Source organism: Ceratotherium simum, chromosome 36 (assembly GCF_057802395.1).
Source record: "Ceratotherium simum simum isolate JZ-2026a chromosome 36, ASM5780239v1, whole genome shotgun sequence".
NCBI lineage: Eukaryota > Metazoa > Chordata > Mammalia > Perissodactyla > Rhinocerotidae > Ceratotherium > Ceratotherium simum.
Window position 1 is genome coordinate 312,384 of NC_141935.1, and position 24,975 is coordinate 337,358.

Here is a 24,975-nt window from a genome sequence, read left to right on the forward strand (position 1 = left end):
TACTCTTTAACTACCCTCCTCCCTCCTTTTATGTTTTTGATATCATATCTAACCTCTTTTTTGTGCATTTATATCCATTACGTTCTAATCGTGGAAATAGATAATTTTTCCTATTTGTGGTCTTCTCTTTTCCCCTTAAATCAGTCCCTTTAACATTTCTTGTAACACTGGTTTCTTGGTGACAAACTCCTTTAATTTTTGCTTATCTGGGAAAATTTTGATCTCTCCTTCCATTTTGAACGATAACCTTGCTGGGTAGAGTATTCTTGGCTGTAAGTTTTTTCCTTTTAGCACTTTAAATATATCGTGCCATTCTCTTCTAGCCTGTAAGGTTTCTGCTGAGAAGTCAGCTGATAGCCTTATGGGGTTTCCTTTGTATGTAACTTGACATTCTCTTGCGGCTTTTAGGATTCTCTCTTTATCTTTAATTCTGGACATTTTGATTATGATGTGTCTTGGTGTGGGCCTCTTTGGGTTTATCTTGTTTGGGGCTCTCTGTGCATCCTGTACCTGGATGTCTGTTTCCTTCCTTAGGTTAGGGAAGTTTTCATCTATTATTTCTTGAAATAGATTCTCTGCCCCCTTGTCTCGCTCTTCTCCTTCCGGGACACCTATAACACGGATGTTAGTGCGCTTGATGTTGTCCCAGAGGTCCCTTAGACTGTCCTCACTCTTTTTAATTCTTTTCTCTTTTACCTGTTCAGCTTGGGTAATTTCTTCTAGTCTTTCTTCCAGCTCACTGATCCGTTCTTCTGTATCCTCTACTCTGCTTTTGAGTCCCTCTAATGAGTTTTTCATTTCCAGTATTGTATTCTTCATTTCTGATTGGTTCTTTTTTATATCTTCCATTTCTTTGTTGACATTCTCACTGAGTTCATCTATTCTTCTCCCCAGATCAGTGAGCATCCTTAACACTCTTAGTTTGAACTCTCTGTCAGGTAGGTTGCTCATTTCTGTTTCACTTAGTTCCTTTTCTGGGGTTTTGTCCTGTTCCCTTACTTGGAATGTATTCTTTTGCCTCCTCATTTTGCCTCTTTCCCTGTGCTTGTGTCTACGTATTAGGTAGGTCAGCCACGTCTCCTGCTCTTGGATAGGTGACCTTATGTAAGTGATGGCTTAGGAGGCTTCCAGTGTGCTTCCCTCAGTTCTCAATGTTCCAGGGTGGCCCCTATGTGGGCTACGTGTGTCCTTCTATTGTGGCCTGTTAGCTCTCCCTATAGGCGCCCAGGAGGCTGAGTTATGCTCCTGGCCAGCTGTTGTAATGCTCAGCTGCTTGTAGTTGTTGTGGGCCCTTCAGTCTCTTTATCAGGTGTGGGGAGCCCCAGCACAGTTGGCTGTAAGTTCTAATACCACATTTGTGTTGCAGTATTTCTTTTAAGTGAGTAGGCCCCCAGTGTGGCAGGTTGTTAGGCTCAGGGCCTTAGAATTGCTGTAAACCTCTAGCCTATTAGGTCTCTTGTCAGCTCTCTGAGGATTGCAGCTGGGTGGGGCTGCCCTCAGGCACAGGAGCACCCAATTGTTTCAGGCTTTGGAAGGTGGGGCAAACCTCCTATGTGGGTCTTTGAGAAGCACAAGTCTTCTGCAGCTGACAAGCCCTGCCGCCCAGAGGTCCACACACACAGTCAACACAGTCCTGCCCCGTGTGAGTGCCCCAACCTCCCCAAGCGGACCCAGTCTCTCCACGGCAGGAGCCCCACACACTCCGCCACCACCCCACACTCTCCACCCGCTCCTTGTGCACACCCTGCCCCGCTCAAGTCAGCTCAGTTGCCAGGCTGCAGAAAATCCAGTCACCAATCTATGCAGGCCCACACGTTGCCTGAGGGCTTGTTGTTAGGTGGGGCCAGTCTCTAGGGTGGGCTGCCTGCCATGGCTGAGCTGGATTAAATCGGTGCTCTAGCGGGTGGAGCAGACCCTGGGCTAGCAGGTCTCAGGGAAAACTCCAATGGCGTCTGTGTCAGCACGCTCACACCAGGCCACAACAATGGCCGCCGCCAATGTCCCAGTCCCTGGAGAGGTCTCACCCCTCACCGAGATGCATTCAGGGCCTATTAGGTGAGTCTCTTGTCACCAAAGCAGTGTGCACCTTTCTTTCTGGTGATTTTAGGATGCTTTCTGGAACGGGTGAGTTTGTGCGTGGGCCCTTTAAGAGCCAGTTTTAGTTTCTTTGTGAACCAGGTTTTCTGGGGGTGCTCCCCAATGCTTTAGTAGCAGGCAAGGTCAGATATTATGCCACTGGTGTCGATTGTGCTGGGTCCACAAAATGCCCCCAGCGGGGGCGCTCCCCGGCTCAGGGCCCCGCGCCTCCAGGGAGGCTGCGTACCTGTGAGCTGCTCCCGGCGGCCGTGACGCTGGCGGCTTGTGAAGGCGGCGTTTTTCCTCTCCAGAAGGGAGTCTCTGCCTCTTCCACCCCAGTTAGGATTGTCCGTTGTTGCAGGAGTTCCTCTCATCCAGTTTTCAGTTCTGTCTCAGGGGTAATTTTTCCACGAGTAGTTGTAAATTGGCTGTGTCCACGGGAGGAGGTGAGTTCAGAGTCTGCCTACGCCGCCATCTTGACTCCGCCTCTCCTCAGCAATGCTAATTTTTACAAAAGGGAAAATTCTAATGCCTAGAATTAGGAGTGAGAATTAGAAACAAGTACCCAAGGGCACAATGTATAATATATCCTGCCAGGCCCAGCCCAGCCTAGTTCAGAGCCTTGATAAAGCATCCCATGATGACCTTGGGAAGCCCCTGAGAGAGGAAACAGATACTTAGAGTTGCTCAATCAGCAGGCAGAGCGTGGGTGGATGCACCGGAAATAGAAGCCTGAGCACAATCCCTGAGTGGGAGCTGAGGGAGCCTGACCAGGCCAAGATGCTCCCACAGGGAGCCTTTTCTGACCAGCTCTCGCTGGTCGGCTCCCTGGATGCTGGGCAGAGCCCACCTTGGGACCAGCACACCCAGGCCCAAGGCCACAAGCTAAAGGCCACGGCCTCGCACAGTTAAAAGCTTGCATGGTGAGGAGTTGCAGCTTCAGCAAGTTTGGGTAGAGATAAGAAAAGCCTCGGGTTGTGGTGCGACCAAAAATTCTTCCTAGCAGTGAGAAGAGGCTGAAGTGTGAGTAACTCGGGGGACTTGATTTTGAGATCTTGAAAGGCTGCGAGCTCCACTGGACAGGGCTGTGTGCTTCCCTCAGTGTCCCCAGTGCCCAGCACACTGCTTGTTATCTAGAAGGTGTGCAGCTAACAGGCACATTAAACATTCTTTTGTAATAACAGTCATATACTCTGTTGACAAGCAGGACATAACTGCTGGAGGGCAGAACGTCAGCAGCCCTCACGCCGCCCACTCTGTTCCTTTAAGTTCCTTCTCTCTGCTTGTTCTGGTCCCTCTGTCATGTGGGGACTCTTTCCCTGAACGTCTGGTGACCATGCAATCATATGTCATCACAGGCTGATCAGAAACTCTGGGGGCCTGGGTGACTTCTTGTCTGGCTGCCCACCTTGGGGACACAGAAACATGGCTATTCTGTCTAGGTCCCCAGATGTCATCTGCATTTTGGTAACTCTTTTCTCAGGCTGGTCAGTTTCCTCTGAGAGGAGTTTTGTATGCCCTGCTTGGGGTTCTAGTGGAGAGAAGAGCTGGCGGTCCGAGTGTCCTACATGTAGGCTTTCATTTAATCCGCAGTAGTCAGTATGTCTTCAGTCTGGCACCCCCAGCCCCATCCCACTCCACTCTCTGCTGGGCAAGGTGTTCCCAAGGCCACAGCCACTCTGGTCCATCCCCGTCTTAGGGAGATGAAGAGGAGGATCCGGGGGTCTCACAGTTCACCCACAGTTACTGTTGTCAGCCTCCCCCCACCTCACAACTTTCTGCCAACTCCTGCGCCTTTCCAAGTGCCTCAGCACGAGCCCCCTGCCTTTCTGTGGGTTCCCCAACTGCAGTCTGAGGCTGCAGCTTTTTCAGGTCTGCTAAACCAGTCCACATGTGCATTCTGCTCCATCTTTCAAATGTTTGCTGACATCTCTCATCTATTTCAGTCTCGTCTTCCGTTTACTGATCCCAGTTGATTTATACCATTTTACTCCTTTAACTGCTGTTTTGGGGGTTTCAGGAGAGTGGAGATAAATACCGTGTTCAATCTGCCATGTACCATAGGCACGTCTTGCTTTTTTCCTTTAACAATACGTTGAGGAAATCTGTATTTGTTTTTAATGAGATATAGAATTCCAGGCTCCAAAACACAACACTTAAGCCTGTCTTAGGTTTATGTTATTTTTAAAAATGCTTCAATGAATACAATGAACATTACGGTACATCAATAATCATGTGTATAAATAAACAAAGGAGGGAAGAAGAGAGCAAGGGAAAGAGAGAGGGAAGGAAGGAGGAGGAAAGAAATCCACACGGCATGTCAGCCACCTGAAGACAGCAGGGCCGAGAGGCTTGGGGGTGAACTGGCTGTGTTTCCGGTCTGGACCCACACCACCCAGATCCGATCCTCCCCTCTCTCTTCTGGGACCCACTGCATGCCAAAGGCCTCAGGCTCAAACCTGTTATTGGTGAGAGAAGCAGCTTCCACTGGGATGTGGTCCACCAGGACCAGGAAACAAGCCGACGTCTGGACAGGGAAGGCCAACACTGCAGGTCAGAGAGGACTCAGCGTTCCCTTTGTCTCCAGAGGGTGGTGGGGACTCCCAGATACGTGTCAGAGCGACTGAAGCCACATCAGCCGGTGGCCACAGGCTCCACCCTGCCTGGGACTCAGGCCCACCTGCAGGTGCCCAGGGAGGAGCGGGAAGAGCGGGAGCCTCCACTGCAGCTCCAGCTCCTCTTTTATCTGCCTTTGGGCAGGTTTGCACATTCTCTGGCTTCTCTTTCCTCAGCTGCAATATGCGAGAAGGGCGTCTGCTAATACGTCAAGAGGTTTTGTGGGGAGGTTTGCACTTCTCACCTCAACCAGCTGCTTACTAAGCACTTGACTTTGGGTGGTGAGGAATAATGAGGGAAAGACATCCGGTAATCAACTCCCTCAGAATTTTCAGATATTTTCTGAGGTCTATCCTAGGTGCTGGCCACTGGGGCTGCTGGAGCAAGTAGTGGACAGACAGACACGTCCCTGCTCTTGGAGCCTCCAGTCTAGTGAAAGCGATGCACATAAAATATGTAAACTCACAAAATAAGCAAATTAGGATAAGGGCTAGGAAGGAAAAGAGCATGCGGCTTCAGGAGAGAGGAACAGGAGTGAGGTAGTCAGAGGCGGCCTCTTGAGCAGGTGAGATAAGACCTGAAGGATGAGAAGAGAGAAGAGATCATATTCCAGACAAAGGGAACAGGATGTGCCAAGACCCTGAGATGGGAAAGGGCTTGACATGTTCATGTTCATGTTCATGAAGTGAGACCAGAGTGTTCAGGGCATGGTGACCAGCATGAGGCTGAGAGAGAGGTGGTGCCAGATCACACAGCACTTGGAGGCCGTGTTCTTTGTCTCTTCTTTCGTTCCTTCCTTCCTTCCTTCCTTCCTTTCTTCCTTTCTTTCAGTAGATAAGGATCAAGCATCTACTATGTGCTAGGAAATGTTCTACGCACTAGAAATAGAGGAATAAATAAGACAAAGTCCCTTCTCTCATAAGGCTCAGGGGTAAGAAACAGAAAAGACATGTAGAGAGAGAGAGAGAGATGGAGAGATAGATACACATAGATAGATGGAAGGGAGGAAGGGAGGAAGGAAGGGAGGGAGGGAGGGAGATTCAGCTCACGAAAGTACTTAGGAGAAAACAAATCAGCAGAATGGGACAAAGAGTGACTTGGGGGTTGGGCACGACTTTATGTGGATGAGAGGCCTGAATGGGGACAGGCAGCCAGCTGTGTGAAGATCACAGGGAGCAACATTCCAAGCAGAGACAATGGCAGGTGCAAAGGCCTTAGTGAAAGAACAGACTTGGAATTTTCCAGAGAAAAAGTTAAGGAGTTTGTATTTTATTCTAAGTCCAGTGGGAAACCATTGAGTGATCTTAGCAGGAGAGGAACAGGATCTGATTTAAGTTTCTCAGAGACAATCCCGACTGCTGAGTGGAGAATGGATTGCAGGGGGCAAGAGAGGTAGGAGGAAGGGCAGCTACAAGCCTCCAGCAGTGGCCGGGGCGAAAGCTGATGGTGGTTTGGAGTGGTGGAGGGGTCTAGTAGCAGCTGGTTATGTGAGGGTGAAGAAGAGGGAAGGATCAAGGGTGCTCCCTGCATGACTTAAGAAACTGGGTGGGAGGGGGTGCCTTTTATTGCAATGGGAGGAACTGGCTGGAATGTGGGAAGAAGCAGTTAACGGGCAGTAATTGAAGGCTCACCGCATGCTTGGCACCGAGGGACACATAGAGATGTGTGGGGAGAGGCCCAGCCCTGCCTGGCTGTGGACAGCCCACCTACAGAGATGAGATGCCTGCGTGAAGCAAGTGGAGAACAGTGTGACACCAGCCGTCATGATCGCAGCCTCATAGCATCTGGTGGGTGCTCCGTCACTTATAAATCTTCACACATTATCTACTCGATCCACGTCACAAGTAAGATAGGGAATATTACCTCCATTTTACAGAGGAGGAAACTGCGGCTTGGAGAGGTTGTAACCAGCCCCAGCTCAGCCAACCAGGATGGATGTGAACCAGAGGAGGCTCCAGAATTTCTACTGGGTTGTTTAAAGCCAATGTTTCCTTATTGATTTTCTGTCAGGATGATCTATCCACTGATGTAAGTGGGTATTAATGTCTCCGACTATTATTGTATCGCTGTCTATTTCTCCCTTTAGGTCTGTTAAAATTTGCTTTATATATTTAAGTGCTCCTTCAGAATTTCTATATAGGAGTCTGCTCTACGGTGGGGTGGGCTGGAGATCGGTCTTGAAGTGTCACTGTATATCAAGCACACTGGTTTTACTTGGATTTGGTTTTGGAGGAGGATGGCTGCAAGAGGGATGAGAGAAGCCGATGAGGATTAAAGGATGGGTAGAATCCCCCTGAAGTCATTTTTTGGGAAATCCAATGAGGCACACCGAGATCTGTCTTCAAGAGGAATCCTTTCCTGTTCTGGACAGAAGGAGTTGCTCAGAGATGGTAGAAAGTGATATGGACTAATGTGACCAGGGAGGAGGCAAAGCTTGACTCCGATAGATCTCTGTAGATTTGCAGGGCAGGGAGGGCAGCCCCAGGAGGGAGAGGGTTAGGGAGCAAAGGCCTGGTGGACCGTTGATTAGAACTTGCTGAAGGCACCAGGGATCCTTCAGCTCTATACATGGGTGACCTGAACTGGGGAATGAGACCTGCTTGCCTGAGTTAGGAATGCAGGGGTGGGTGTTCTGAGTCTGTCCTGGGGGATGGTTCCTCCCCAGCTTCAAAGGACATGGGCTTGCTTTCTGCTTCCCAGGCCTCAGCCTACAAGCAGGGCTTGCTATGCCTTGATTTCTTGCAGTTTAGGTCTGGCCATCAGATCAGCCAAGGATGTGCCCTTCCTAGCCTAAGACATGATTGTAAAATGAGTCCAAGTTGGCAAATCATGGCACCTCTCTCCTCTCCTGCTAGCACATCCAGTGCTCTCCCACCCAGAGCCCCTTGGCAAAGACCACCCCAGCCTGCCGTCCTCATCCAGTGGTTCTCAACTGATGGATGCAGGGTTTGTCACTGTCTCACTCTCCCTGCAGGTATGATGGGCAGTGTCCTGGCTGAGACGCTCCATCAGTGACCATCGACATGCTTGTCATGACCTTCCTCCTTTCTCTCCTTGCCTGGCAACACTACTCGCTCTCAAAACTCCTCTCAAGCACCACCTCCGCTGGCCCACATGCCCTCTGGCTGAGGTCTGGTGTGCTCCTGTACTCCCTGTGCGCCCCTAATCCAACCCCCTGTTATTGCCACTATAGATGGTGTGAGGGGCCCAAGTGTGATTATTTCCACTTTGGTAGATAAGTCGTTAACAGGTAGGAAACATCCTTTTCCTACTCGACTGAAATATTCCCACTGTGGTACATATATGCTCAAATCTACCACTGTTTGTCTGTTCTGCTGCCAATTCCATACTGTTAGGGTCCCAATGGATTTATAGTAAGTTTTATAGAATATGTCCCTCATCATTACTATCAATTTTTTTTTTCTTGAGGATAATTGACATTTTTCATGCTATTTTTTTCCCCATGCAGGAACATGTTCAGGTATTGTTTATATCCTGTAATAAGTTTCATAGATTTTACTATTAAATTTATTATCATTAAATTTATTCCTAAGTATTTTATACATTTTGATACTTCTCTGGAGCAGATATTTGCCCTATTTCTATTTCTGGTTGATTATTGCAAATATAGAGAAAAGCTATTAATTTTTGTATATTTACCTTAAATCTAGTTATCTTACCAAACTCTGTTATTATTTTTAGGAAATAGGGCACATAATTGCATTTGCCAAGGTACTTGTCTAAAGACAAGGCCTTCCCTCATTGAGGTGCTCCACGGGACCCCTTGGAGGCCTGTGAGGAGGTGTTGATCTTGGTACTGAGGGGACAAGAGTCAGAGCCCCTGACCCTCACCAGATTTTTCCAGAGCAACTTAGAGGAGCTTGTTTCATATATTAGGTTTCTATTTATTTTTCTTTGAAGAAATGGTCTGGGACAAAAATTAAAAGAGGACAATAGAAGCAGGATGAGGAGGAAGAGGAGGAGAAATCGCTGCACTAACTGAGGTAGTGATGCTAACTGTGGGGCTACGGGGCACACTGGAGACCCCAGGTTATCGGGGTCAGGTCTGAGTTTGGAGCAACTCAGAACCCTGGGCACCACAGTGCAGGGGCCTCTTGGTGACATGAAGCTGTGTCAGAAAGTTCAAAGTTGACAGGTCATGGGCTGGCCCCATGGCTTAGCGGTTAAGCGCACGCTCCACTGCTGGCGGCCCAGGTTCAGATCCCGGGCACGCACCGATGCACCACTTGCCCGGCCATGCTGAGGCTGCATCCCACATACAACAACTAGAAGGATGTGCAGCTCTGACATACAACTATCTACTAGGGCTTTGGGGGAAAAAAATAAAATAAATAAAATTAAAAAAAAACAAAGTTGACAGGTCAGTATATATGAAGTGGGGGCAAGAGAAGCATGCAGCCTGCCTCTCTGGAGAAGCCTCTCAGGGCCTCCTAGTCTTCACGCCCCACATTTGCCCTTCCCCTCCTCCCTACATTCCAGGACCTGAGGCACCTCTGCAGATCTCAGAGGACCCTGAACGGGCTCCTTTGCAGGATCTCCAAGTGAAGGGGACAGAAACAGCTGAAACAGAGGCCATAACGGTCGCAGGGAAAGTGAGGACACAGGGCCTGTCCATCGGGGCGTGGAGGTCAGACCCTCTCAGGGACCTCACAAAGGTTTCCAGAGCCTTTCCCTGTCACCCACAGAGACTGGGCAGAAGTGTCAGGGCCGGGCAGAACCAGGAATCTTACAGGCAGCACACAGTGTCTTCACAGCAATCCTGAGGATTTCTTTTTACAGATGAAGAAACTGGAGCTCAGAGAAATTAAAAAACTTGCTCAAGATTACAAAGATAGTAAATGGCAGAGTTGGGATTTGCACCCAGGCAACCTGACACAGGAGCCCGCTGCCCCTGGACATTACCACTCAGTCATCCAGGCCATTCATGTTAAGGCCAAGGATTGGATCCACTAGAAGCTGCAGAGTTTTGCCCAGGACTCTAGAGCTCATGCATGCATTAGACACTGTCTGCAGACAGAATAAGTAATATGTACCCAGTTAGGTCATATAGGGGGTTGAATAGTGCCCCCCCCAAAAAAAAGATCTCTCCCCTTAGAACTTCAAAATGTGACATTATTTGGAATAAGGGTCTTTGCAGATGTAATTAAGATAAGAATCTCAAGATGAGATCATCCTGGATTAGGGTGGGCCCCAAACCCAATGAAGAGCATCTTTATAAGAGGCAGAAAGGAGGTGGCACACAGAGACACGGGGGAGAAGCCGGGTGAAAATGGAGACGATGGGAGGGATGCTGCCACAGCCGAGGAGCACCGGGAGCACCAGGAGCTGGAAGAGGCGAGGAAAGGTTCTCCCCAGAACCTCCGCAGGAAGCATGGCCCTGCCAACACCTTGATTTCAGACTTCTGGACTCCAGAACTGTGAGAGAATCAATTTTTGTTATTTTTAAGTCACCCAGTGTGTGGTCATTTGTTACAGCAGCCCTAGGAAGCTAACACAGGTCCCTACGAGTCTTCATAAGAAACACAGGCCTGTAAAACCATCACTGAGCTCGTAGTTGCTATTTATCATCATGTATTTTCCTCAATCAATGGAAATAAAAAATGTTACTATCATGTGAATAGCAATAAAAATATTGCTATCAACAAACATGTATATTTGCAGTCCCATCATCTTACAGAGAGGGTGGCTGAGTCCCAGAGGGGGCTGTGGAGGAGCTGGCAGTCTGTTCTGGAACTCAGCTCCCTGCCTGGTGAGTCATTTCTCCTCCTCCAAAGCCCATGCAGTTTGGGGCCCCTTGTGGCCCTCAACAGCCCACACGCAGAAATCAGAATCACGCTTGTACAGCAGGAGGTTTAGAAACACCACCCTCCTCCCTCTCTCTGCCTCTCTTAGGGTTTGGCAACTCTAAGAGCCGGTTCACACCCTGTGACTGCTCCAGAAAACCAAGAATTGCTAAAGGCCATTGTGTCAGCTTTGCCCAATTCATGCCACCTGACACCCTGGCCCTCCACACCATGCCACAGCCCCCTCTCTCCTCCCTCTGCCCCCGTTGGTTTCAACATAGCAGGCTGCGGTGGGACAGGGCCACTGATAAAAGGAGGGCAGGACCTGGAGAGCTGGTCCCACGGGCTGGAGTGTTGCCAGGCCAACACCATGGCATGGTCCGTGGCCTGGGCAGGTAAGTGAGCACTGTCAGGGAGAGAGGGCTGGGCCCTGAAGCTGTGGGGAAGCGGGGTGTGTACATTAAATGGCTCCTTGGTGCTGTGTGCAAGGAAGCAGGAGCATCCAGGAGAACTTGGGACGGTCATCCCATCCCTCCTCTGCCACCTGGCTTGCAGTCCCTCAATTCTCGTTTCTGTCAGTTCCCCTCGGGCCTTGCGTTGCAAGGAAAGGCTTTTCTCAACAGGCTGAAAATGACTTTTCCTCCTTCTGTCCCAGAAGCCCAGAGTCAGTGAGCCCCTGCACTAGGTGGTCGTCTATCCTGTGCTCGTAGGCCCCCACATTTGGCTTCATCGAAGAGGTGCCCACTGGCAACCCCACGCTGATTGTCCTGCAGGAGGGCAGCCTGGAAGCCATGACCCTGGATGTCCTTGCAAAGTTTCATGTGGGTTTTATTAGGTTAACTGGAAAATCCAAGGTCACCAGAAAGGTGAAATGAATCCTTTTTAAGGAGCCCTGCAGAGCCCTAGGTCTCCATGGATGTCGGTAACCCCGCCAGCGTCTTCTGAGGTGTGGCGGGAAAGCAGCAGGAAGCCCAGAGGCCTCACCAGGTGATGGATCTTCCGGCCAAGACCGCCCAAATGGGCTCTTTCCAGCCCCAGGACAGATTTCTTCTCCTTTAGGAAGAGAAACTTTCTCTCTGAATACCACACAAGTCAGTGGTTTTCCTAGAATCTTCCTAGATCTACACCACCCTTCACTGATGCTCTAGAGGAGGCAGCCTCAGCTCATGAAAATTACCATCAGCCCAGGCCAGGGAGGGCCCCCTGCCATGTGGTCTGGTGAAGGGATGGACACAGTGCCCTCCTAGGTCCCTTCTGGACAGAGGAAGCTCGATGTGTAGGAAACCACCTAGAGCCACCCCTCCCTGACCACCTCCACCTCCTGTGCTTCGATGGGCAGACGGGGCCTGGGAAAGGGAGGGTGACACTTGACCTCTGCCTTCTCTCTCTTGCTTCAGGTCTGATGGTCCTGCTGGCGATCCAATGGGGTGAGTGGCGCCTTTCTTGAGGCTAGCCCTGGCCTCCCTCTGCCCCATCTCTGCTCTCTTTCTCTCCCACTTACTCCCCCCCACCTCACCCCAGGAGCTCTTGCCAGTTTTAGTGGGGACTCTCCTCCAAAACCCAGCCCCCTGCAAGTGTCCTCATCCCCCTACAGCCGTGCTGTTCCTTCTCCGGGGAAGGTTCTTGCTGCTTACCCACCAGCTGAACTGCACGTCCATGGGGCCAGCTTAAGTGTCAGCCTCTCTCAGGTCCTTCCTGAGGTCACTTGCTCCAACCTCTGTGCTCTCCACGCCTGAACACAGTTCACACTGTGAACTGTGTGTATCAGTGTTTCTCACAATGGGCTTGGGTGCCTTCCCCCAACAGGCTCTGAGCTCCTGGAGGTAGGAAACCTCAGTCTTATCCAGCTCTGTGTCCCAGCCTCTTAGCTCAGTGATGACGACACACTCACTCTCGCATCTGTTGAACTGATAGCGTGTAGGGCTTGGGAAGCCTGGGGGCTCCTTCTTGAGTCAGACAGAAGAGAGCTCTCCAGGGATCTGCAGCAACTTGGGTTTCCAGGTTCCCCTCCTACGCCACCACTCCCTGCGCATCAAGGCCCCAGGAGTGCTGGCCCCTCAGACCTGTCACGAAGCTGGGCTGTGGCACTGAATACACATTTCCCCTTTTGGTCTCACAGGAGCGACAGCCAGGGGCCACAGAAATAACAAATATGGGGAAGGTAGAGGTTGAAGATTTCCCAGAAGCTGTAGTCCAAGCTGCGTCTGGGCATATGGTGTAGCGTGATACATACAGCTGTAGATCTGTAGTAGAATTCTGTGTGGACGAGGGGTAATACGTGGGAAGAACTTAGGACACAGCTGCCTCTCTGCCAGCGCTGTTCTGAGTGTTTTGCATGTATTAACTCTTTGTCTACACAACGGTCCTATGAGAGAGGAACAATGATTGTTCTCATTTACAGGGGAGGAAGCTGAGTTACCAGGCTAGAAAGTTGCAGAGTTGGGATTTCAACTCAGGCATTGAAACTCCAGAGTCCCTGCCCTTAACCACCACACTTTACGGCCTCTGTAGTAGAAAAATCCGTGCATGATCTTTGATTTTATATAACAGGATATGTAAAAAGAGCCTCCTGGCTCCTTCCTAGATGGTCCTAGAGATGTCTTCTCTGGGTTAATCCCCTCCTTCCTTCCTTTGCTTTGGGGAGTTCACCAATCCTCCCTCTATATCACTGCAGGCGACACCCCCAGCCCCCAACAGCCAGCTCCATTACTGGGTGACTTCTGGTTAGGGCCAGTGACGACCCAAGAGCTCTGAATCCTCCTGCTGGGAGCCAGCTGGCCACCCCAGGGAGTCTCACCAGCCCTCCATGCTCTGTGTTCCCACACACCCTCCTGTAGCCACTTTGCACCCGTCCCCGGCCCTGCCCTCTCACTGGCCACATGGGTGCTGGAAGGGGCGCAGACAGACCCTGTCAGGGCAAAGGGAAGTTCCATGGTCTAGACACCAGCCACAGATGTGCTCCTGTCCAAACTCTCCATTCAGCCAGTTCCTGGCATAAAATGTTGGCCCGTACAAAGCACACCATGGTAGAATGCGAAGCTGGAAGAGACCACAGAGTCATTTTCAGATGGGGACCCCTGGGCCAAGGCTGGAGAGGGGATCAGCACAAAGTGCGTTCCTGACAGATGTGGGAATGAAGACTAGCATTCTTGCTTTCTGGCATTCTGGTCAACCTAGCACAGTGTTGAGCACGGTGGGGGCCATCACTGCTAGACCACCCCCTCTGGGAGCAGAGGCCCTCCCCAGGAAGTCTTCTCACATGCTGTAGGGGAAGCCGGAAACAAGCTGCCTTTTCCTAGATAAAAGAAGCTCTTTATTAGCACCTTTTCAATGATGTTAATAAACACAGATTCTCCACAAGGAATAACAAGTAAATGCAAACCTCTAAAGCAAGACTAAAGAAATGGAAACCGGGCCTGTAACTGGGGCCTCCTCCCCTCCACTTCATGTATTTGCATTTTAATTAACATTCTGAAGTATTCCGAGCTATGCTTTGGAAGTTCTGCCTCCCTGCCTTCAGCAGATGAACATGCCATGTTTAACGCCCTCTGGCATACAGAGGTTCTGTCCCCAGGCAGAGGGTGTCAGTCCCCATCAGGCCCTTCTGATCGCCATTTCTTTTCTTTCCCCCAACTGGCCAGGCTCTGCTGCAAAACTGGTCTGCTACTTCACCAACTGGGCCCAGTACAGACAGGGACCCGCTCGCTTCTTGCCTGAGGATGTGAGCCCCAGTCTGTGCACCCACCTCATCTATGCCTTTGCTGGCATGAACAATCACCAGCTCAGCTCCATCGAGTGGGACGACGACGCACTCTACAAGAAGTTCAATGGCCTGAAGAAGATGTGAGTTGCAGAGGAGGGGCGATGGGAATTGGAGAAGGCAGGTACCTCCTCTCAGAGCCAGAAACCTTCCCCAGCACTGCAATCCAGCTACAGACCCTCAGTGTGGCTTTGGGCTAGTCGTATCCCTTCTCTGGGCTGTCCTGCACATATATGGAAGAGGTAGGGGGAGATAGGGACTCCTTAAGGGCCCTTCCAGTTTAGATCTAAGTAGGATCTGGACTGTGAAACTGTTTCCCTCTGCTGGGAATGAGTGCCCTTCTTCCTCCTAAAATCTACCCAACCTTCAGCTCAGGTTTCTCCACCACCTTGATGAAGCCTCTCTGAGGACCTGCCCTGACCTCTCGCTTCCTGAATTCCTTGTGTGTGTGTGTGTCTCCCCAGCCAGAAAGGAGGTCCTGGAGGGCAGGAACACGTCTTTTCCTTCCCAATCGAGAGATTCCCCAGTGCAGGCTCTGCGCATGGAGACTCACACCTCCCCCACCCAACTCCGTCAGCTCTGCCAGGGCACCACCAGCTCCTTGCAGTCAGGGAGGTGAGCCCTGGGAGCTGGCTGCATGAATTTGGGCTCTTCTCTTGTCTTTTCCAGGAATCCCAAGCTGAAGACACTGCTGGCCGTCGGGGGCTGGAACTTCGGCACTCAGAAGTGAGTTGACTGTGGGCATCTGTGTGGCAGAGCCATTGGGTGGGGAACCAGCTCACTGGCCGGAGAGATCCCTGGTCAGGGAATCGAGCCAAGCCAAGGTGTGGCCAGAGTGAGGGACATGGGAGGGGATCTGGATGCTAGGAACTGACTTTCCTTCTGGGTTCTTGGTGTCTCATGGGGAGGGCAGAGAGGTGGGCTGTGCTCCAGGCTACTATCCATCCAGTCTCACCAGGATCACAGGATCCAAACGCAGCACAGACATTCTGACTTCTTTCCAGGCCTCAGCCTCTTCCTCCACAAAATGGGTGGAGGGAGGGTCCCAGTTAATCCCAGACAACATACAGTGTCTATATTTTCTGAGCTCTGAAACAGGATAGCTTGTGTGAAATTTTTGTTCCCATTCTGGGTGTCAAAGGCAGTTTGTGAGGCTGAACATGGATGCCAAAATATTGCCATTTCTAGGACCTTTTTGATGATTTATGGAGACAATGGAATGGGATATTTGGGACTAGACTTTTCCTAGAAAGTCCAGAATATATTGTTCCCAAAGTTCTAAACCAGTCTTTCTAGGCCTTTTTTGTACCATGAGACCTTTTGAGACCCTGATGACATTTATGACTCACCTTCCCAAAATACTGCTTACACACAGAGTTTTTATTGATATGCAGGGGTTCCTACCCTGGGGTTCCCAGGCTCATGGACCCCACTTAAGAACTGCAGCTGTTAATTAATTTAAATTAATAAGAAAAAGAAAATAGGATCAGTCTATAAAAAACTCAAGACCCCGGAGAAGTCCAGGGACTTCTTATAGGAATGCTGAGGAAGGAGGATGTGGGGAGGTGGTTCCTGGGGCAGGCTAGGGATTTTGAAGAGCTCTGGATAACACACAGTATCCTACAAATGTGAGTTATAAGAAGAGTGACCAGGTTAAAACGCCAGGGAACTAGGACTGCAGCCCCCAAGCTACCCAGACTCTCACCTCTCTTCCTCTTCCACTTAGAAACTGATTCCTCTTCCTTGTAGACCTCCATGCGGGGGTGACAGCCAGCTCTGGTTCAGGGCTTCTAGTGAGTCAATGTGTCCCTGGTGATGCCAACGTTTGGGGGCAGGACACACCTCTAGGTGGTCCCTTTTCCTTAGCCAGGCCCGTAAGTCACCAGCACATGTCCCAGCAGCCTCTGGAGCAGCCCCCCAGCGCCCTCCTGGCCTAACAGCCAAGCAACAACATTCCGAATAGTTTCTCACTACCTTCTGAGGAGAGAGCGGCCCATTGCCCGGTGCAGGCAGTCCCATACTGCCCTTTGTCACCCCATAGGTTCACAGATATGGCAGCCACAGCCAACAACCGACAGACCTTTGCCAACTCAGCCATTGAGTTTCTGCGCAAATATGACTTTGACGGCCTTGACCTTGACTGGGAGTACCCGGGAAGCCGGGGGAGCCCTCCTTCGGACAAGCACCGCTTCACAGCCCTGGTGCACGTATGGCTAGGTGGGGTCACCCAGCTGGCTGGGGGCCCAGAGCTGTAGCCCCCCAGGACATGAGTTTGGTGTATTTACACAGCACAGACCAGCCCCACCGTCAGTCTTCAGACACCGAGAGTGAGCCTCTGTTTGGGTTCACAGGGGCCAGCCTGGTCCCTGCCTCTGTGCTCACCCTGAGCTGTCCCTGCAGGACCTGGCCAGCGCCTTCCAGCAGGAAGCCCAGACCTCAGGGAAGGAACGCCTCCTTCTGAGTGCAGCTGTGCCGTCAGGGCGAAGCTACATAGACGCTGGATACGAGGTGGACAAAATTGCTCAGTGAGTCTCAGACAGACATGGACCACAGGCGTGGACCCCGTGTTCTCTGGGGTGGGAGGGGCCATGGGCCGGTTGAGCTTCCAGGAGTAGAGCAGGGGTTCACCTACAAGGTGTCGTTTTGGGAAAGCCCCACCCCTCCACCAGCAAACACAGGAAGGATTTGCTCAGTGTATCTGCTCCTCCACGCTCCAGATTCCCTCTTCTTGGATTCTTGTCCTCGTCGTTGAGAACTCAGCCTTAAAGAGAAACATCCCGGGGTGGGGGGGAGGGAGGAGTGAAGCCCCAGCATCTCCTAGAGGATGAGCTGTCCAGATCCTTGCTCCCCAAAGTGCTGTGTGTGGACCTGGGTGCCTGTTGGAAATGTGGCCTCCTGACTCAGACGTGCACGTCAGTCACCTGAGAATCTCCCTGAGGGCAGGTTCTGACTCAGGAGACCACATTTCTAACAGGCACCCAGGTCCACAAACACTGAGCTAGACTTCCCTCCAAAACAGCAAAATAGCACGAGGTGTCCTCAGCAGAATCGGTCCTGAGGGTGCTAAGGGGACAGCTGGGTGGAGGATGCTAAAGACAGGAGTGCCAACATCACAGTTTGAATGAGAATGGCCTCGAAAATGGGGGTGCTGACTGGGGAGTGCTGCCTATGTCAGCTTTCACAGAGCCAGAGGAGAGCCTGCAGCCCCCGCCTCTTACCATCAGGTCCCTCTCAGGCCCTGCACCACGTGGGGGAGGAAGGAGCAAGAAAGGGGAGGGCTGCACCCTGCTCACTGGCCCCTCACCCCTCTTTCCATGCCTCCTGCTGGAATCTGGATTTCATCAGCCTTATGGCCTACGACTTCCACAGCTCGTGGGAGAGGACCACAGGACATAATAGCCCCCTCTACAAGAGGCCAGGAGAGGGTGGGGCAGCGGCTGAACTCAACATGGTAAGTGGCCAGAGGAATGAGGCAGGACTCCCCTTCCTCAGGCCTTGCCAAGTGGCCTCTTTTGAGCCTCTGGGAACCTGATGGAAAAAAAAAAGCAGGAAGCCCAGCGTGGCCCCGAGGGGCCAGGATGCCTGTTCCTCCGGGTGCTTGCTCGTTTTATTTCCCTGCTCCGTGCCACTGCTGTGCAGCACCTCAGCTCATGTTAGACATGGCAGGCCACCCAGCGACCGATCGGGAGGCCCTCTCTGAGCTTCCAGCCACAGTGGCTCCTGCTGCTTCACACATTCCCACCCGTTTCCTTCAAGACAATGGGTGAACTTTTGCTCCGAGTCACTGATTGGGCCTTCTGGAAGGTGCTTTCAAAGGCGGGAGCTTTCTCAAGTGGAGAACATCTCAGGACGTGTCACTGAGGGCAGAGCTACCCCCACCCTGACCACAGCCTCTGGAAAGAGCAGGTTGCGTTTAGACGGGAGTGGGTTGGGGTTTCCTGCACAACTCTTCCTCACTGAGCAGGCTAGACACTTCTTATAAGCCCAGACTACACTTTAAAAGTCAAGAACAACAAAAAGGCCTAAATTAAAATGCTTTTAATCCTGGGGAGCCCACATCTCTGTGTATCAGCTGGGGCAGAACATCTTGAACTTCGGTGGCTCCTTCACCTCTTTGGGCGCTTGAGTCTGGCGTCCACCTTTCACATGGAGCCTGGCCCATGTGTGACCCCAGGGGAAGCCAGCCCAGCCCAGTGGGACACACGGCATTCAGCTGAGAGGTGAGGGGTTGAAGTGCCACCGGCTCCGTGTTCTCCATTCCTACAAAGAGGCCTCTGCTCTCTGTACTGTGTGCCCGGGATTGCTTCTGGCCAGAGAGGTGACTTTTCCAAACTTGCACAGAAGTGCCACAGACCTTAGCAGGGGCCCTGACCTCTGCCCTCAGAAAGCTCCAGTCTGATCCAAGATAAATCACGTAGACCAGCAAAAAGGAACAAAAATAAATAAATATAGTGAAAGCTGTTCTTTACCCAAGTGCTGAGCAAGAGGACCAAGACTCAGACAGGGCACTTCTTGGGGGAAGTGAGCCCATAATCCTGAGGAAGGATCTTCATTCTTATGCTTATGCTGGGCACCTCCTTATGTCATAGGCCTGGAGCCATCAAGTCAAGTAATACCGACAGGGAAGGTCTCGTGCAGAGGTGGATGGGGAAGCCCTGTACTCACTTGTTCTTTCTATTTGAGCACGTACATGTCAAGCACTGCTCTAGGCACTGGGGAAAAGAGACCCAAGCCTCTAGTCTCGTGCTCAGGGGGAACAACATGAGCGTGGTCACAGTTAGCAGCCCTTCATTGCACTGTGCTGGACCTTACACACGCATCACGCCCCTGCTCTCTTACAACACCCTTAGAGACAAGTATTTCTGTTGTGTCCACTTTACAGACAGGAAGCTCGAGGCTCAACAAGATTAAGTAAGTTGCTGAGTAAGGCAGGGATCCCTGGCTGCTCTGTTCACTGAGGTGCCCAAGCATCCCAGGACAGGCCTGGCACGCTGTGAGCCATCAGTGCGTATTTGCTCGGAGAATGGCTGTCTGACTCCAAAGCCCACATTCTTGGCTGTAGTGCCGTGAGCTTCTCTCACTGGGGTTGAGGCTCTAAGACAGGATCTAAGGAAGACGGGGCAGGGTTGGAACACTAAATAAAGGCCTGTGAAGCTCCTCGGCAGCCCCCAGCCTTGGACCATCACAACTGGGTTAAAGGCAGAGAAAATTAACTCTGTCCCCTTCTCTACCACCAGGACTTTGCCGTGCAGCAGTGGCTGCAGAAGGGGACCCCCACCAACAAACTGATCCTAGGCATGCCCACCTACGGACAATCCTTCACCCTGGCCTCCTCATCAGACACCAGAGTGGGGGCCCCAGCTATGGGGCCTGGAACCCCTGGCCCCTTCACCAAGGAGGGAGGGGTGCTGGCTTACTATGAGGTAGGAGAGCCCACAGCCACCCCTAGTACCATGAAGGGCAGGGGCTCCTTCTCCCACAGCATCTGAGTGAGGATGCCAGGCACAGCGAATTCTGGCCAGGTGAGTTCCATCCCATGCCTGTCATCTCGGGTTTATCCTTAAGCCCAGGCGCCTCACTGAATCCAGGGTTCTAGGTCACTCAATCTAGAACCTCCTAGGTTCTCCAGGCTCCCTCAGACAGGAACTTTCTGATCTCCAGTCTGCTCTTGGCGGGAGGCACAGATGCCTGAAGTGCCACCCACCTCCTCCCCGCTCTGTCTCCTGTTCTGACAGGTCTGCTCCTGGAAAGGGGCCTCTGAGCACAGAATCGAGGACCAGAAGGTGCCCTATGCCTTCCAGGGTGACCAGTGGGTGGGTTTCGATGATGTAGAGAGCTTCAAAACCAAGGTGAGCCCCAGCGCTACTGCAAGGGGGTGGTCCTGGGTGGGCTCAAGGCCCGTCAGTAACATTGAATGACAGCATTCAGAACCTCTTCAAGGAGGGTGTCCTTTAAAACATCTCAGCATTTCACAGATCTCCATGTGACAGCATTTTCACCTTCACCACATATCGATTAAGAAAGGACACAATGACAAAAAATCATTCTATGTTGAGTAGCACTCTTAGAATTGGCATTTTATTAAATAAAAATTCCACATAGATATGAAGAGGAGAAATACATACAGTGAGCGTATCATTTTGTTCAGTCCATGACAATATTTGTTGTATGTTCATAATACAGACCTTGTGATTTACTTACATGACACTCACTCCTAATGAGCCTAATGTTGGTGGCTCAAAACTTAGCGTTTTATTTGTTTCCATGCCTCTCTCCTCACGAGGCCTGTGGCTCCTGCAGAGCAGCACTTGTCCATCTGTGCATCTCCCGTCAGCGCCATGCAGGCAGTGGCAAGTTCTTCTAGAGTGTGGGCAAAGTGATTTGGGAGAATCGAGGAAGGAACATGATCCAGGCTGAGGGAGATGGGAGAAGGGATCATGGTGGAAGGGTCTTTGAGAAAGTCTTAAAGCAGAGAAGGTGGGCATTCTGGGGAGGAAGCTGCAGGAGCAAAGACATGGGGGAGAGGAAAAGGGAGGATGGACTTGGAGAACAAGACATGGGTTCACACAGCTGAAAGCCCGAGGGGGGGACAGTGTAGGAAGGGAGGTGGCTGGAGAGGGAGATTGGGGCCAGGAAGTTTCCAGACCAGCCCTACCCTCCAAACCCCAGCCTCACTCCAGGGTGAGCCATGGCCCCTTGGCAGAGTTAGGGGACAGGGGAGCCCACTCTGAGGGAACACACAGCTATACCCTGAGGAAGCCTCTGGGATCTAGTGGAGGAGAGTAGGCCCTCGGGGAGGACAAAGACAGGGAATTGATTCAGATCTTTGGGGAAGCTTTGTCATTCCCTATGGTAACTGAACTCATCACAACCAGCGGACAGTATTCTCAAACACAGCAGCTCAGCCCAGAAAAGGCCGAGTTGTTAAGGCTTCCAACCTAGGGAAGTCCACACACCCATCCACTCCTCACACCTCCACCTTCAACCCCATCCCAGGCCATACTATGTCAGAACAGGGGATTCCAGAAGGCTCATGCCCTGCAGGTATCAGGACGTAGCCAGCTAGGCTCCCAGCCCAGGGCTGTGCCAAAGAACCACTCGCGGGCCTGGGGGCGCTGGAGAAAAAAGGGGCCCTATCTAGATGAGGAAGCCAGGCTCTGGGCTGGCCTTGTCGGGCTTCCCTGGGCTCCTCTACCCCCATCTTGTTCCTCGCATAGGTCAGCTATCTGAAGCAGAAGGAACTGGGTGGGGCCATGGTCTGGGCACTGGACACAGACGACTTCGCTGGCTCCTTCTGTAACCAGGGCCGATACCCGCTCATCAAGACCCTGCAGGTGGAGCTGAGTGAGTAAGGGGCCAGGGACCAGAGGCAGAATTCGCGGGTAGGATATGAACCCCTGTCCCTGAACTGCAGGCCCTGGCTCCTTCTGAGGAAATGGCTTTGCCCCAATACTGTGATTTCCCAAATTTCATGCACCCCCAGGAGCTGAGGAAACTGTTGAGCCAATTCTCTTTTCACACTCTCCTTCCTCTTTCTGGTTGAGGCAATGCCCGCCCAGGCTGTTGGTAACCAGGGCTTCCCTCCAGGGGCCTGGGAACAGCAGCTTGCTCCTCTCTTCTCAAGGAGAAAGCCTGCGCTCAGCCTGAGGTGTGAGACCCCACTGGCCTCCCCAGCACATGCTTGGGCTCTGCAGATGGTGGACGGGCCGTGGCCTGCCTGTTACACCTGCAGCCCTGGTGTTTTCTGTTGAGCTGTGCTGCAGCTGGCGGTGTGGCTGCTGACTGCCTGTGGTTGCTGCCTGTGTGCTTGGCCCATGGGTTTGGGATTTCTTGGGGGAACCTTGGCTCAATCTTCACTGCTTTCCCAGGTCTTCCTTGTGTGCCATTAGGCTCTCCAGAGCCAGAAGTTCTCACACCGGGCCAGCCCTCTGAACCTGAGCATGGCCCCAGCCTTGGACAAGACACCTTCTGCCGGGGCAAAGCTGATGGGCTCTATCCCAACCCTCAGGACAGGTCCAGCTACTACAGCTGTGCAGGGGGGCAGCTGTTCCAGCAAAGCTGTCCAAGGAGCCTGGTGTTTAGCTCTTCCTGCAAATGCTGCACCTGGAGTTGAGTCCCCAGGGCCGCTTCAGCCCAGTATCCAGGCCAGGGCCCGGGATTGCTCCACAGCCTGCCTCCCTGGCTCTTCCTGGAGCTGCAGTCCGGCCCCTGCAGGCCTCTCTGTGGTCTTTCCACATCCAAGCCTTCTGCTCTCAGCCTTGGGTGCCTTTTGTTCTGGTCCTCCTGGGCTGCCTCTTTTACTTGCAAAATAAATATGTGGTTTGCACCCCACTGCCCCATGATGTGGTGTCTTACAGAGGCTCTCTAAGCACACTGTTAGTTCAAAAACCGCGCTGGGGAAGGTAGTGAGCCAGGAGGAGAGGGCGGTATAACGCATGCCTAGGTCAGAGCCAGGGGAGAAGGCTGTCCACTCAGGGTGTGCCAGGCCCTGCACCAGGTCTCGTCTCGAGGACTCTACTTCCAGTGGGCAGCTTCCAGCGCACAGATGACCGCATCTGGGCCACGGCCCTGACTCCGACACGTTCTTCATTCACTCAGAAACCTTTGGAGAGAGAAGAGCTTTTCCTGGTGACCTCCACTCAAGTGTTATTCCCAGGATGCACACTAGATGGCAGCAGAGAAGAGCTTTTCTTTGCCCTGGGCTCTGTCGTGGCCACTAGGCGTTAAGAGAAGGATCCAGACCCCTGTACTGAGCGCTCCCTTGGAGACAAATCGTTTCAAGCCGTTCACATGCCTTATCTCACCTACTGCTCCCATTTGCCAGATGAGGCAGGAACAATTATTATCCTCATTTGACAGATATTTAAACTGAAGACTGAATCTAACCCAGGTCTGAGTCCAGAACTGAGGCCTGAATGGGCCGAGACGTGCCGGAGAGCACGTGCGCACAGCATCCTGGACAGATAGAGTAATACAAGCAGTCCTTGCAGCTTTGGGTTGAATCTTGGTCATTCTATTTGAAGACAGCCTGCACGTAACCTAACGGTCCAGCGTGCGGTGCACCCGCCGAAGCTGGTTTTTGGTTCAGGGTGGGACTTGGGCAGGCAGCTGGGCATGGGGACAGGTGGGGTCAGAGGAGCTGACCTGGCCCTTCGCACGAGTGCAACCAGCAGCAGATCCCTATAACAACGATTTCCCCACTTCTACACCCTCCCTGTCCTCGGGCCTTTTAAAATCTGCTCTCCTTCAGTCCAGAACACAGGTCTGTCTGCCCACGTTTCTTCCTCTGAGGTCTCTGCCAACGAGGCTTCCTGGCTGCCCCCAGTGGAGTCTAGGGTGGTGTTTCCTTACAGGGGGCTCCTGAGCCCCAGGCAGAGCTAACTTCTGGCCCCACCACCAACTAGCCGGCTAGCCGTGTGAAACTCAGTCTCCTCATCTGTCAGACTGGGTCACCCGCCCTCCTCGGGGGGCTGTGAGTAGTGCAGGCAGTGGTGCATGTTAGCTGTGCCTAACGTGTAAGCAGCACCCACTCTCCCTCCCTCTTCCCTTCTTAGTCCTTTCTTCACCTTCTGTGGGCCACATAAACCAAGAATTGAGCAAATAGTCTCCTTTTAGCAGAATGAGCTCTCCTGTTGGGGTCCAAACATCCAGTCCCCCAGAGGACTAACTGTTGCATCTCTGCCAGCTTTATCCTCGGGACAGCATTAACCACGGCCCCTCTCTGGTCTTCACACTCCCGCTCCCCTCCAATCTCATGGTCCCTGCCTCAGCTCAGGCCGGCAGCACCTCTCAACAGTCTCCTCACTGGTCTCTCTGCCTCTTGCCCCTCTCCCGTCTAGTCCAACCTCCACACTGGACCAGCTTGATCTTTCTAAATTAGGGATCTACTCCTGTGGCTTCCCATGCGCAAGAAATACGAGCAGCTTCCCCAGCCCAGAGAATAAAGTCTATCATCAGCACAGCGTCAAGACCCTTTCTTAGGGTCCAGTCTCTTGTCTTGGTCTCATTTCCTATCATCCCACCCCCATTTGGTGACAGGGTAACCCAACTGTCAACATTAACCTCAGCCATGCCAGCTTCTCATGTGGGACCACCAGATGTCCACGTCGCTCCTCTGAGGTTTGAGTCCCAGCCCCAAAGCAAATACTACTTTTTAAACAAGACTTTCTCCATTTACCCACCAGACTACCCACCCCCCACACTTGAGTTTATAAACTAGGTGTTGCTCCCGTGTATGCAGCCAGCCTTTGAAGTTAGGTGCAAATGCTGCTTGAATTCTTAGCGTGTGATTGGCTTTGGGCAACATAGTTTGAAAGGACTTTGGGGTCACTATGCTTTGGTGGCTTAACCCACGACTGTCTGGCCACTCTCCCTAACAGCGATGACCACTCTCAACCCCTTGAAGAGAGATTCCTCTGGCCTTCTCTCTGAGCATACTCATACATTCACCACCATATCTAATACACCTGCTGGAACCCCAGGAAAATTCCCCCTGACTTGGGACTCAGCTCTCCTGGTGGGCCCACAGGCCCCCACCCCTACATCACCCGCTTCCACATGGGCCACACCCAACCAGGAGCAGTGGGAGCTGAAACTCTATTGTTTTTATTTTGTTTCAATTATGAAATATACCATATGGGCAAAAGAGTGTCTGAAGTATGTATGTTTGGTCTCTCCTGTGAATCCATCACCCAGGTAAGGAAACAGGACATTACCAGC

At 52.0% G+C, this 24,975-nt stretch overlaps 1 protein-coding gene across 1 annotated transcript; it reads left to right on the forward strand.

The window, feature by feature from the left end:
- Positions 1–10,947: 10,947 nt before the first annotated feature.
- Positions 10,948–22,607, forward strand: CHIT1 (chitinase 1). The gene is given in 10 exon segments (XM_087424251.1): positions 10,948–11,923; positions 14,138–14,339; positions 14,926–14,982; positions 16,298–16,463; positions 16,657–16,781; positions 17,584–17,707; positions 19,494–19,678; positions 19,970–20,105; positions 21,474–21,600; positions 22,125–22,607. Coding segments are annotated over 10 exon segments (1,392 nt in total). The 5' UTR covers positions 10,948–11,898; the 3' UTR covers positions 22,370–22,607.
- Positions 22,608–24,975: the final 2,368 nt, after the last annotated feature.